Raw genomic sequence first — 14,347 nt, 5'->3', positions numbered from 1 at the left:
TTTAAATATTATGTAGTTACATGACTTCTGTGTAGCTCCATGCAGCATTTAACTGCATGAGGTCTTAATTAGCTAAACTGAAAAACATCCGCGTGAGTTGACAGGGCCTTTAATTTATTCTTTCAATAGACATAAAACCTCACAGCAGACATCTTCACTTTTCATAGGATTAAAACCAAGGGTATAGTTAATTTTAATCATGACTTGGTTCTGTTTAGTTGCTTCAGTGTCAGGACCCTGTATTGTACATGCTGGCTCACTACAGTCATCATCAATGTTATTAATTACACCAGTGTATTTTTGCTGCCAACTGATAAGTACCTCTTGTTGAGTATGTCGCTAGTGGCCATTCTTGTTATTGTATTTCACTGTAATAAACACCCGCACCTTAATTATACAACTAACACAAAAGTGAAAGGGATCATAAGTAATATAAATAGACTGTAACTAGAAAATATAAGAAAAATAGAAGCCTGTTCATGATGCTGAATGTGGAAAGCCACATTTTTGTTGATTGGGTGAAAAAATAGATGTTATTGTGAGATGAAAAGTAAAATTGTATCATTTAGCTCAATGCTTACTTTATGTAAAGGCCTACTACTTACTGTCCTTACATCTCTCCGTTCACTAATGTCATACAAGTTAAATTGGACAAATGCTCTGATAATAAAGTGTGATGGTGTCTTCATTGTGTAATGTTACTGTACTTACTGTCCCAGTGAGGGCACATTTTGGCGGGAAAGGCTGACATTACATCTAGCTAGCTGTCTCTGGACCCTCACTTATAATTAGTTACTTCCGTGTTTCACTTACTTTAGCTGAACCTGTTTTGACTTGAAACAGACTTGTTAGACCACATTGACCAACATATGTCTAGTATATTTTAGCAGTAAACGTGCTATCAGTATTATTAGAGTGCTTGCTGGTATTAGCTCAGGTTGAATGTTCGTGTGTATTCACGTTATTAGCTGGATTAAATCAAACCGTTAGCTCCTTGAACAGAAAAGGAGAAAATGGCGGCTAGGAAGATGTGCATCAGGAAGAACAAGGAGGCAACTGCTGAGGTTTGAAAAACACCAGAAACTTATAATTATATGTTTAGCAGATTGATTTACAGTAGAGTCACTGTTGAGCCTCATTTTTTCCACGTCTGCTCTTAGATACACTTAAAGTCAACTGCGCCATCATGTGGCCTTCGACGTACAAGTCAAACTGAGCTAAACTAAGTTGTTTTTCCTCTTAAACAACGTCTTTCTTTATTTGTTTTAAACTTTTAAGTGGACAGGGTTGTTTATGAGCGACCTAAAAACCGAGCAAGAGTCCCTGGTCTTCGTCAAGAGGATGATGGCTGTGGCCGTCTCCTCCATCACCTACCTCAGAGGGATTTTCCCGGAGGATGCCTACCGATCCAGATATCTGGAAGGTGAAAAACAATTTACCACAAATAGTCATGTACATTACATTTTTGGGCTATCATGGGAATTTTAGTCAAGCAGGGAAAATTACGGCAGCCTATAAGTTTAGAGAAAGCGGTGAACTTCACATAAAGGCCTCATCACAGGAATAACATAACATTAATTACAATAGGCAGTGACTTTCAGCTGTTTCCCTTTTCATGGCAATTACACGTTTGGAAAACGTCATAACACTCAATAAACTCCTTGAAAAGTCTCATACTTCCTTGAAGACTAAGGAAAAACATTGTTATCTATAAATCCTGTTTTTATTGTCATTTGTTTTCCATTTCACCAGATTTGTGCATCAAAGTTTTGCGTGAGGACTGCAACACCCCAGGTGCCAGCAAAATAGTGAAATGGTAATTGTAATATTCCTGCTTGAAACTGAATATACAGCCGTCAGGATATGATGACATACACATAATACTTTAGTTTGCGTGCCACAGCAGCTGGCTCAACCCCAGAAACCAGACCAGACTCATTTTAAAAATGGAAAATCTGAAGTAATATCAACTTTTAGCCACTGAAGGTAATTTCCTACCTTGATTTCATCCTGCTCAACCTCGTTTTGTCCAGGATGATGGGCTGCTTTGACGCATTACAGAAGCAATATGTAAGTTGGCGCATTTTTGATTACTTTGAATTTATAGTATTGAATCTGGTTTGTAATCAGTGCTGTTTCTACTTTTACTATTATTTGATGTCCTCTTAACAGCTCCAGATTGTGTTCATTGGGGTGAGTAAATCAAGTCAGCACAGCAACATTTATAGTTAACACATTGCTTACACACAGCAAAAAAGTTGCCTGTGACTGCATATGTTATTGCAATCTAGGTGTACACCAATCCAGAAGAGCCTAATGTAAGTTCTCTCTTTAAATATTAAAACACACATTGCCATATTATGTCAAATAATAATTCCAGTGTGTGGTCTGATCAACATTAAGAAACATTTTGGATACTTTTTCTCTTTTTGCAGTGCATTATTGAGTCCTACCAGTTCAAATTCAAATACACTGAGAAGGGGCCAGAGATGGATGTACTCAGGTTTGTAAGGACGTTTTATATTTGCATTCATCATATAGTTAAAGCCTCCACAGGCGACTGAATTGATGGTGATATCACCTCCATGAAACCACAGGAACGATGGTGTGGAGATGCAGGTCACGCTGGAGGACACCAAGAGGGCCTCTGTGCTGCTCATCAGGAAACTCTTCTTGCTTATGCAGAACTTGGACGTCCTTCCCAACAACGTCTACCTCACCATGAAGCTCTACTATTACGATGACGGTAAGACACACTACCATAAGCATGCAGTTTAATTTTTTGGGGTTAAATATATTGAAAACATCCCCTGCTCTCTTTTCAAAGTCACCCCTGCTGACTACGAACCACCAGGCTTCAAAGAAGGGGAATGTGACAGCCTGTGGTTTGAGGGCACGGCTGTTAACTTCAAGGTGGGTGAGGTCCACACTGCCTTCCACACCCTGCGAGTGCGCGTGTCGGCCGAGCAAGGCCGTCTGAATAAGCTTCAGGAAGGGAACCACTTGAGGGAGACCAAGCAGGTTTCTCACAGAAGTCCTCCAGAGAGAGAAATGGTCAAGGTGGGTCCAGAGGTCGGATTATTTTAAGTAGTTAGCACAACATTCCATCTTTCTTCTTCTCGGTTCTTTAATGTAATAGAGGTTACACTATGATTGTCTGTAAACACCTGGTTACAGCATCCTTGCAAGAGAGTATATGATGAAGATGATCTACCTTCTGAGGACGGTAAGTTAATGTGCTGCTACTGCTGCTACAAAACTGTAAAATGTATCATGATGTGTATTTATGATTGTTGACTTTCCTTTAAGCAGAGTCTGCACAGTTCAAGAAACCCACCAGACCTTTGGCAAAGGTACAGTTGTACTTAAGGGTACATAAATTTTTTTTTTTTTAAAAATCACAGGATATTAGAGATTCTCATGAGTTGTAATAGGGTGTTATGCAAACTGGACACGTGATTATCTAATAACATTTTTTTGTCTGTCTTAGAGAAAGGCAACTGCCAAAAAACAGGCAAGGAAGAGAAGAATTTAGTCACAACAAAACACAAAGTTGCTCCGTCAGCAATGTAAACTATAGCTTCACTTTATTGCATTATTAAACATTGTTTAATGTTATGTTACAATTTATTAGAGCAGCAAGTGTGTTAGACAATTTCCTTATCTAAATAACTCGCTACCCACAAGGCAGGATGTTATTGCTACAGTTCTAATTTAAACATTATATGAAAAGCGTACAGTAAGTGTACAATCTAGATTAATTAAATTGGTTCAAAAGTGCTTCATTATTTAGTATTGTTTGTTTATAAAAATACATTGATGTGTATTGTTCAAGAAATAAAGCTTAACTTGTAAACATATTTGATTTTTTTGTACAACACTGTAAAAAATGTATTTTTCTGCACATGTAATAAAGAAAACATTAAGCAATAAGGCATATAGTGCAAATCATGTACAATATGCGACTCATATCTACGCTGCAGCAGCTGAAATCAATCAAGGTTCAAAAATACCAAAAAACTTTCTTTAATTTGAACCATTTGGCTCAGGTGACAATGTTATTAATTCAAACGTCTCCAGGTTCAAATATTACATGTTCACTGTTCTGCTTAGTTTCCAAAATATCCATTTACCTCAAATTCACCAAGTACAGAAATACATCATGGCTCATTTTGAAGACGGACTCCTTCAACTCCTTTGATCAAGACTCACCAGTACTTCTGATCACTCTGATCACAAACGTTTGATGGACGTTCCCTGAGTGATGCAATAGTTGTCCTGGTCCAGATCATCTGTTTCAGCCTCTGGTTAGTGTAACAGCTCCATCTTCCTCTAGATCTTTGTTTCCTAGAACAGGCTGTCCACATCTCCCATCTCCACAAACACCGTCTTCAGCTGGGAGTAGTACTCAATGGTCACCTGGCCGTTCTCACGCCCTATGCCTAAATGTTAAGATTAGAAGTTTGCTTATTCTTCCACTTGCTTCTACTGACTATTTTAAACAAGGTAGTCCGCTCAGATCAGTGGTTTGTGATACACACTTGCAATTTTACTTGGTCATTCAAATAACTTACTTATTCTAACCTTGTTTGGAAACAAAATTGATAAAGTTTGTTGCCAGGACAATTTCATCAGTAGAATAGATTACAGAATTACGAGGAGATACTGCCCTACAGTCTGTCCTGATGATGTAAAAAACCCTCTAGTGCTTTAAACAAATTAAAAATGATTTTAATAGAAGTACTATCAGTTACATTTGGCCCCAGGGTTTCCTGCAAATGATCAGACTGTACCTGACATTTTGAAGCCTCCAAACGGCACCTCCACAGGGGTGATGTTGTAGTTGTTGATGAAACAGGAACCAGCTTTGAGGTGTTCAACCACACGATGAGCTCGCCTCACATCCCTACAGAGACAAAGGTTGACATCAAAAGAAAATCATTCATCTAGTGCAATAAATTACAGACATACTGAGAGTAATACTGCGATAGTCAGAATGATGGCGCTGTGTGGTGCTGCTGGCCTCGTGCCTGTTGCTTTACTAACCGATTAATTTGAATGTTTCATATATTAAACTTTGCGTCAACTTCAGGTCGTTTCTGTGGTTGCTAATCTAGATTATTCCAGAAAGTCTCCTCGTGTTTCTCATGGTAAAGTTGCCCTAGTCTTCTCAGAACAAACCTACCTGGTGAAAATCCCTGCAGCTAGTCCCATGGTGGTATCATTGGCTCTCTGCAGCACCTCCGCTTCTGTTTCAAAGGACAACACGGACATGACGGGACCGAAGATCTCCTCCTTCACGCAGGTCATCTCGTCTGTGCAGTTAGCTACGAGAGGGTAAACGGAAAGGATGAGAATGTGGATACAACAGTGTGACACTTTGTGGTGTTGCATCTGGAATTGGACAAGATGTAAAAATAATGTGCAACATCTTAACAAAAAGTTAAGATGTTGTATATTTTCTTCAAGGAAAATGTATTGAAGACTTACCTAAAACACATGGAGTCATGTAGTATCCACCTCTGAGTTTGAGGTCTGACGGGACAAAAGCTTCACCTCCGCACAACACTGTAGCTCCCTAGAAACAGAAAAGTCTAAATTTTAAAGTTGCTGCACACAAGCTTATTGTCATTCTAGCAAAATTAATTACTCTGATCATTCATACCTCCTTCTTTGCCTGATCCACAAAGGCTAGGACTTTGTCTAGATGTGGCCGGTTGACCAGCGCTCCCATTCTGGTGCTCTCTAACAGTGGGTCTCCAATCTCAATCGCCTGGGTCCTCTTCACCACCTCGTCCACAAATTCAGGCAGAATATCCCTCTGAACAAAGACCCTCGTACCGTTGCTACAGACCTGTGATGCATTTAACAAGCACAGATTAAAATCACCAATTTAATACGGTTCCATGTGAGGATCGAAAACAAGCTGGCTTTATTTATTTTTCATTTTCACAAGTTGTTGCATATTGAGTCAATGAACGTCCTTTGAGTCACAAAGTGAAAAGTGACTTGGTGCATGAAGACGCTACAATGTAACAGCATATGAAAATACAAAACATGCAAAGCAGGACATGCTACCTGGCCTTGAGAAAGGAAATTGGCCATGAGAGCTCCCCTCACAGCGTTCTCCAGATCACTGTCCTGAAAGATGAGCAGAGGAGATTTTCCCCCAAGCTCCAAAGTCACAGGCTTCACCCCTTTGGATGCCATCTCCATAATCTGTGGGTCAAAGTTATATGTAAGAATATCCATTGGTTATTCTGGTCACATCCCAGGTTACGAATGAAAAGACAGACTTTAACAGACCTCATGTGGTACCATCATCAACATCTTTAAATGATACAAATCCTAAGTCTTTACTGTTACAATCCCCAATCAGGTTTTTTTTATGTCTCATACTAATAAAAACCTTAAAAGTGGACAGGGTGTGTAGAATTTAAAGTTGTAATGTATATATTAACACTGACCTTCTTGCCTGTGGGGACACTGCCAGTGAAAGACACCTTAGCGACATCAGAGTGGTGGCAGAGTAAGCTGCCAGTCTCCTGGCCGCCCTGCACCACGTTGAACAGCCCTTCTGGAGCTCCGGCCTCAGCATAGATCTCTGCCAACATGACTGCTGTCACAGGCGTCACCGGTGAGGGTTTGAACACCATGGAGTTGCCTGTTACAGGTGACACAAGAGAAAAATAAGTAATATGCAAGTAAGGAAGATTTGTACCCTTTGAGAGTGACTGACGGAAATACCTAAATCCTGCTGGGGAATATTAGGGCTCTTTACAAGGACGAATTGTGCAAAATGTCAAGATTCTGACTCATGGACATTGGCATATGGCCACTTAAATGTACCATGTTCCTGTAGTGCCATCTATAGGTGAAATGTAATTACATTTTGCAGGATTGCAAAATCTAAATTTGGTTGCAGTTCAACAAGACTACGTCAAAACCTAGTATATGGCTGAACCGTGTATAGTCGGTATGTGAAACTGTGGCCAGTTTGTTACAGGGATAGTCAGTGATAGTGTCTATAATGTGAATTATTTGATATTAAATGTTCATTTGCAAGTTTTGGTCCCGGTAATATTTGTTGTTTACACATGACGTGGTTAAGCTGTCCACTCATATCTTGGGGTGTTTGATTTGAAAGAGAACTTATTTTAATTTTAATTATAACTACTCTAGTTATCTGTTAACTCCCCCTGCTCTTTCATCTGTTTCACTCTGCAGATGTCTTTGATTTTCACTCTGCATTGAGTGTTTTGTCAGTGATTGTTGTTTGTGGTGCTTTAACTGTGTGCTCTCCCTCATGCCTCTATGCACCTTTTTTCTGCCTCTTTCCTGCTCAATGATCATGGAGGCTGTGGTAGAAACTGGAAATGAAAGTTTTGACATCATTTTGGGTGCAAATTCAGGAGGCTTATCTCCGCCTGGTTACCACAGTTACAGTCAAATCAAGCGCACCTACACAGCAGCTCCCCCACACTGAACAGATATAACAGTTACATGAGTCACGTTTTACCTGCAAGACTTGTGTTTTAATGCTGTTGGTCATCATTTGTGATGTGAAAACTTCAGAGAAATAAAAAACTAGTGTCCTGGTATCAGTTCAATTATAAAATCCAAATGCACTGCGGAGCATCACTCCTGCCGGCTGCTGACAGCACTCCCAGCTGGAGAGTAGATCACACTGGGCAGTAGAGGAGGAGACGGTAGAGAGACTGGTACAGGTCTGTTTCAACAGGAGTTTAGCCGACCTCACTGCATTTAACACCACAGCTGAGAGTGTCAGAGCTCAGAGCAGGAAACACAGTCACTCTGTGTTGCACTGCTGTCCTCCACTTCACCTAATGTTGATTCATTTTGGAAGAACAGCCAATGGGGAAATTCCAACACTTAGCCGCCCGCCCAATGGTGTTACTTCATCGCTCAGTTAGTCACTCACTCATGGACAACTGTGGTTATAGGGCTGGTCTGTGACCAGTCCAGCCAACAATATGTTGAGGTGTTACGGCAGTTTATGCCTAATGGGCCACAATGAAGAATTTCCCAACCAATTACAGGAAAAACAGTATAGCGAATGAAAAAAACAAGCTCATCCAATATGTCATAAGCAAAATTTGGGGAGGAACTGGATGAAATTTAAAGTGGGAGTTTTGGAAGTGAACTAGTTTTGAAATTGAAATTGGTGTCTACAGGTGGATTTGTCTTGAACCAGGGATTTTTTTGGTTTCTACACTTTACTGTACAGGATGTGTGAACCAATATAGAAAGTACTTCATAAATGGAGGCAGGTGGTGACATTCAAGCTGAAAAACAATAAGTTTTCCTTGGCTCATGGACTAACATTCCACTAAATTCCACTGAAATCTTTTAAGGGGTGTTTGACATACCCGGCTAAACATCAGACACAATTCAGGTGTAAAGTTAACTTTTAAATAAAAAGTAATAATGATGTCTTGACAGCTGATAGCTTTGAAAATCTTTTACGGGTAGCCAAGCATTTCATAAATCCAATCTGTTACTAAGATTAAATTACTGAGCAGTTTGGTTAAATGTTTTAGAAGAATCTCATACCACAGGCCAGGGCTGGAGCTGATTTCCAGGCAGCTATCTGGAAAGGATAATTCCAGGCACCGATGCCGACGCAAACTCCCAAAGGCTCCCTGCGTGTGTAGGCAAAGGATCCTCCAGGCAACTGAACATGCTGGCCTTGACAGATAAAACCAAAAGCAAAGGTAACATTTTTAAGATTTACTTTTAACAGTGAAAAGAATAAATCACATCATTCAAGTGACATGGCAGCTATCCCCTTATCAATCCTTTTTTCTTTCTGCCTCCTTTGTGAAAACTTGTTGACTCACATGTTGTAGTGTACCAACCTGCCAATGTGCTGGCCATCCCTGCATAGTACTCTATACACAGTCTGGCAGAGTCCACATCCAGACGGGCCTCTGTGATGCACTTTCCATTATTGACCACCTCCATTTCAGCAATCTCCTCTCTCCTTTTCTGTGCATGAAAACCAGAATGATGTTGGTGTTTGTGGTGTAAGATTGCAACACTGGATGTTTAAAACAATTGTGTGAAAACAGGATGCAACTCAGCATCAGGGAAAAAGTCCCTGATATGTATGTGTAGTATACTGTGTATGATGATTCCAACCTAGAGATCATTTGTGCCAATTCAGCCAATCTCAGGAGTAAAATATCAACATAAATAAACAAAAACAAAAAAAAATACCGCAATGATATGAGCAGCTTCTATCATGACCCTTGCTCTCTCCATCCCAGACATCTTACTCCAATGACCAAAGGCTGACATGGCAGCCTTCACAGCCTGGTCGACCTCGGCAGCACCGCATGACTCCAAATGGCACAAGACACGGCCTGTAAAATGAAGCATATGATGGTAAAAACAGCAAAGTACACAGGTGAAATATGAAAACAGAACAGGTTACATGATTTCTATTTGGCAGGGCCATCTCACTTTGCTTATTCATTTAGTTAGTAAAGATTCAATATGAGTCATCCCTCAATATAGAAGGAAATTGAGCGTAGGCCTGTAGGCTGCATGCTGTAACACACTACATTCAGTGCGGAGGTTTCATTTCTAATGATGGTATTAATGATAAGATAAAATCATCCACTGAATGGGGCAGTGACTGCCTTGAAATTAAAGAAGCATCCTTCTGACTTAATGGTCCTTTCATATCTCTATACTGGTAATGAAAAAATTATAATACATTTTGTTTATAGTGCACTTAGAAAAACAACAATAATAGAAGAATAAAGATAAACTAAGTACAAAAAATACATAAAAAGCAACACAATAAGGAAAATGTAACTAAATACAAATACGAGTATGTTTGAGGAGGATGGCACCTGCCCAATCAGCGTATGTCAGGGTATTGTATGTGCTAGCTGAGATGGAGATGTCTAGGAGCCAAGCTACAAAGATGTGATGTGTCTGAAACTCTAAAATGTGTTTGGTAATAGGTGGGATAGGGTCTTGGTTCTGTGCAGGGAGGTGCACAGGGGTGACCATGTCTCTATATAAAGCAAGGAATCTGTCTGTCTGTATGTCCTTCGCACATCTCGAGAACCATTCATCCGATCTACTGCACACTTGGTGGGTGCATTGCTAGGGACACAAGGGAATGCAGTCTCAAATTTGGTGCAATTTGGTCACTCGACATGTTCAATATTAATAAACTTGGAATAAACAAGATTGGCAAACTGCTCCGCTCTGTGCAGCAGGGGTTGTTTGATATATACACCGTCACATCACAGTGGAGTGGGGCTTCTGGGTGCTGACTAGCTGAGCGGGACAAAGGCACATGCCCCACTCAGTTAAACTGCCCGAGAGAAAAGAATGAGCATACACAGGAGAAAAAAACAGAGGCTGAGGCAGTAAAACTAACCAATAGGAGCGCAGTCACGTTTGATTGGCAGCATTATCAACCAATGGAAGGCTGTAAACTGCTTCTATGGTTCAACCTCAATTTAGTCTCATAGGTGAAGTTTCTGTCTGGATTAAAACCATTTCATTTATCAAATCCTTATCATTTTAATTGATACATTTGTCAATTGATACATGTATATGTGGTTCTCGAGAAATAATAAGCAATCAGCCCGTTTCGCACAGGCATGTTTTGAATGAGCACTGCACTACTATTACAAACACACACTTTCTCTGGATACATGAATGCTGAGTGCAAGGTGTGTGTGACCTCAGAATAATTCATATTAAAACAGAATGAAAATCATTGTTGTTATAAGAAACATTTTCACTTTTATCAATCTGGATGTGATGGTTAAGATTATAATATTATTAGTGAAAACAATGAAGGAAAGTTCAGTATGGTGTGATGTGTGTACATGAAGCCGTGTCCAGGAACTGCAGGAACTCAACACTGTCTGTGTGGTTTCTCTGAGCTCCAATCATTTCTTTTATTCTGTCAAACATCTGTGTGATCATTCAAACTGATTCTGCTCTTTTAGCTGCATGATGTCAGTTTACAGAAGAATGTTTGTCTTCCTGTTATGATGTCAGTGTTGATGACAAATCTATTCTAGAATGTAAAGTGTCTTGAGTGAGTTTCTCAGAAGTCAAAAACAGACATCACACCCTCTTCACTAGTTGAACAGACAAACATTTGTTACAGAGAAAACCATCTGTCAGATACTCAACAAAATCTTACGCCCATCTCACGTGTTAGATCATCATTTTCAAGCTCATCAGACACCATGGCAAGAGGAGAAAGCAGGGTCAGCAGGGTAAGATGTTCAAACCAGGACACACCACTGCACTGCTACACAAGACTATGCATGTTTTAATGGCTTCATATTGTGTCTAAAGCTTAGAAAAATACACTTTTCATCAGCACAGATGAGATTACAATTCATACAAATTTACAATGTTGCCTTAATTAAACTCATCTCACACAGTCAGTCAGATGATAATATAGATACCTGTAAATGTCTGCCTGGATAAATACCTCAGATTAATATGAATACATAAACAATAAATAAAGGATTTATCGAATGGTTCTAGTATAAAATTTATTTCCTCTCAGTAATAACAGATGACTGTTTTCCTGTAAGGAAAAACAGCCATCAGTGATATAAAAACTGCTGCTAAGATCATGGTCCTGAAAGAGAGGGAGTCTCAGAGAAGTGAGAGGGGGCAGCTTCTGGATGAAAGGAGGACCATCCAGAGGAAGCTCTCTGTCACCGAAGAAGAAAACAGAAAGTTAAAGAGCGACCTCCAGAAGGAAAGAGAGAAGATCAGACACAGAGAAGAAGAGATCTGGTCTCTTCACTGCCAGCTCTCTGCTCAGGAAGACAAATATGACTCTGCCAATGCTCTCTGGTGGAGGAAGCTGCGTGAAGTACTTGAGCAGGCAGCAGGATCAATCAAAAAGAGAGATGAGCAGATCATATCTCTTGAACAGTGCCTCCACGCTCAGAGAGAGGAAACAGAGAGGAAGAGAGCCTCTGTTGAGGGAGAGTCCAGCAGGTTGAAAAGTCAGCCGGCTTGAAGAGCTCCTCAGGGTCAAAGACAAAGAGATCAGCAGGGCCAATGGAAAAAGAAGAGCATGCACTATCGCTTACATTGACACCTTGGCCCTGCTGAATGAGACAGAGTCAGCTCTAAAACAGAGCAAGCTGACCTATGAGACTCTAAAGGAACAACTTCGAAAACAACTGGCTGACAGGCAGGCAGAGAGAGAAGAGAGTCTCCAGAAGGAGCGCTCTGAGACAAAAAGGTTCAGAGCCACTGATTTCACATAGAATTTTTTTATATCAGGATGAGCCCCTTGAGATGTATCATCTTGTTTCAAACACTCACAAAACAAATGGAAAAATATGTTAAATATTAACTTAAAAAGTAATAAATAATAGCTGGAAGTGTATGTAATGTACAAAAGTACAATATATTCCTCTGAAACGTAGTGAAGTAGATTCAACTTCATTTGGTTTGCAGAGGAGATGTCTTTGTTAAATCCATGTTACATGTCAGCTACACAACAACAAAACTATTTTTAAGTGTGTAAATTAGCATTGAAAAGACTGAAGGTGGGTAGAGTTTTTGTTTCGTAGTTACAAAAACACATCAAACACAGAAATCAAAGAAAAGCCTGGAATCACCTGCACTGTTTGCCAGAATACACAGAATATAGCTGTGGGATGTACGGTCTACACCTGCTCTATGTGAAAAGTGCCATGAGATAACTTCTGTTGTGATTTGGCGCTATATAAATAAAAACTGAATTAAACTGAATAAAAGAAGAGTAAAATGGTACAAGAATGGATGTAAATCAATGAAAAAAGGTTGAGTTTGTCTCCAGCTATAAATACCTTGAAGTATTTATTGATGGCAAACTGCTAAGCTAACACAGATGCTGTCTACAGTGTGCCAAAGGTCAACATCTATTTTATAGCATACACAAAATGCTTTTAATGTGAGTAGAAAGGTATTAACTCTAATTTATAGAGATTCTGATTTTTTTATTTTAACGTTTTCACTGACCTGTTGGTGACCTATTAAACTGTGATCTAAAACTACAAGGGTGGAGCAACTTGGGTTTTCTGAATTCATGATAAATGCATCTGCAAGAGACAACTAGAAAGATAAATAGAATTTTCTTTTAACTGTATCATGCAAAGATATTCCAGTAGAACCCCAGAATAGAAATATAGACATGGAAATGTGAATGATACATCCCCTTTAAGGCTTTCATTCATGAGTCTGTACAGTTTCTCATTCATTTCAACTGAAAAACTGATGATTCACGTGGGAGCTGACTGAATTTACCGCTGAATTTCAGGGGCATTCCTCGTATACGGGTCCGAATGTGAAGGGGACTGTGCAAAAACTGTGTGCACACTTCACTTCCATAACTAAATGTCAAATATTGAAACACTGTATGCAGAAAAACACCTAGTAAATATTCAGAAAGATATAGTATTCCTAGGCCACTGATCACCAGACAGACACAAAGCAATGACCAAAGTCCAATAAAGGAACTGTGTCAATAATGTCAAACGATAGACAGTTTGTGTGGATTACCTGTTGCAGGTTCGTATACATTTTCCTTGTTGCCTTTTTCTTTGCTCGTCCTTCTCTCTCCAGCCCAGAAGTTCAGCGGGGCCGTGATGTGCATTGAGCCCGAGGAGACGCATCGTACCGCCGCCGATGCGAGGGGAGCGGCAGCGGGCCGCCGCAGGAGCACAGCGAGCCTCTGGAGCATACTCAACTTGGCTGTGCTGCTCCAAATTTAGTCAATAACTGTAAAAGCACGTATTTTGCAGATTAACGCCATGCACCACTGTCACTTCACAGGAGCAAAACTCTTTATAGACGTCAAAGTAGTTTCACTCACTCACTAACTACAGCAAGTGTAACTTACACTACTGTTACACGCTAGTTGATTATTGTCATTCATTTTGCGGTGTTACACTATTGTGTATGTCTTGGGAATACACTTTACCTTCAGATGTCTTGACACTCAATGTGATGTTGAAGATAATGAACCTAAACAACTGTAAACACGATGTTTAGTGAACGTTAACCTACATTATGCTGAGACTCAACCGGCAGGCGGGGCAATCAAAGCGTAACAGACGATTGGATATTTACATTGTCAATCATAAAAGAGACTACTCAATACAACATTTTCAAACTAAAGTTGTCTTTAAATGTAAGTTCTACGTGTATCTAAATTAACCTAAATGAAAATGCATGTAGTTTAAATTAATGTGTAAATAAAATTAACTGTCGTGTTGTGGGAGGAGCTCTGTCCCAATGCTCAGCCTAATTTTTTCCCCCACCCGCATTCTGCTAA

General features: G+C 39.8%; 2 protein-coding genes across 5 annotated transcripts; one reads left to right on the top strand and one right to left on the bottom strand.

Annotated features, from left to right (window-relative positions):
• Nucleotides 1–721: 721 nt before the first annotated feature.
• zte38 (zebrafish testis-expressed 38) lies at nt 722–3,856 on the top strand. 4 transcript variants are annotated; one of them, XM_042429956.1, is made up of 12 exons: nt 723–1,064; nt 1,279–1,423; nt 1,753–1,816; nt 2,034–2,070; nt 2,173–2,193; nt 2,292–2,318; nt 2,436–2,503; nt 2,598–2,746; nt 2,828–3,060; nt 3,178–3,226; nt 3,313–3,353; nt 3,491–3,856. In XM_042429956.1, exons 1-12 carry the CDS (start codon nt 1,014–1,016, stop codon nt 3,533–3,535), a joined length of 930 nt encoding a protein of 309 aa, XP_042285890.1. In that variant the 5' UTR covers nt 723–1,013; the 3' UTR covers nt 3,536–3,856. The 4 variants fall into 4 exon arrangements, with proteins under 4 accessions (XP_042285889.1, XP_042285891.1, XP_042285890.1 ...); XM_042429954.1 differs by having other exon boundaries at nt 3,313–3,371; XM_042429955.1 differs by lacking the exon at nt 3,178–3,226 and having other exon boundaries at nt 722–1,064.
• Nucleotides 3,565–14,346, bottom strand: aldh9a1b (aldehyde dehydrogenase 9 family, member A1b). Its single transcript, XM_042429953.1, has 12 exons — nt 13,994–14,346; nt 13,573–13,791; nt 9,241–9,386; nt 8,880–9,009; nt 8,575–8,709; nt 6,468–6,664; nt 6,079–6,219; nt 5,666–5,854; nt 5,491–5,578; nt 5,186–5,327; nt 4,794–4,906; nt 3,565–4,442 (listed from the first exon to the last, which is right to left on the bottom strand). Exons 2-12 carry the CDS (start codon nt 13,751–13,753, stop codon nt 4,348–4,350), a joined length of 1,557 nt encoding a protein of 518 aa, XP_042285887.1. The 5' UTR covers nt 13,754–13,791; nt 13,994–14,346; the 3' UTR covers nt 3,565–4,347.
• Nucleotide 14,347: the final 1 nt, after the last annotated feature.

Source organism: Thunnus maccoyii, chromosome 12 (genome assembly GCF_910596095.1).
Source record: "Thunnus maccoyii chromosome 12, fThuMac1.1, whole genome shotgun sequence".
NCBI lineage: Eukaryota > Metazoa > Chordata > Actinopteri > Scombriformes > Scombridae > Thunnus > Thunnus maccoyii.
The sequence above is the reverse complement of the archived record's forward strand: the minus strand, read 5'-3'. Positions and strand labels throughout refer to the sequence as shown.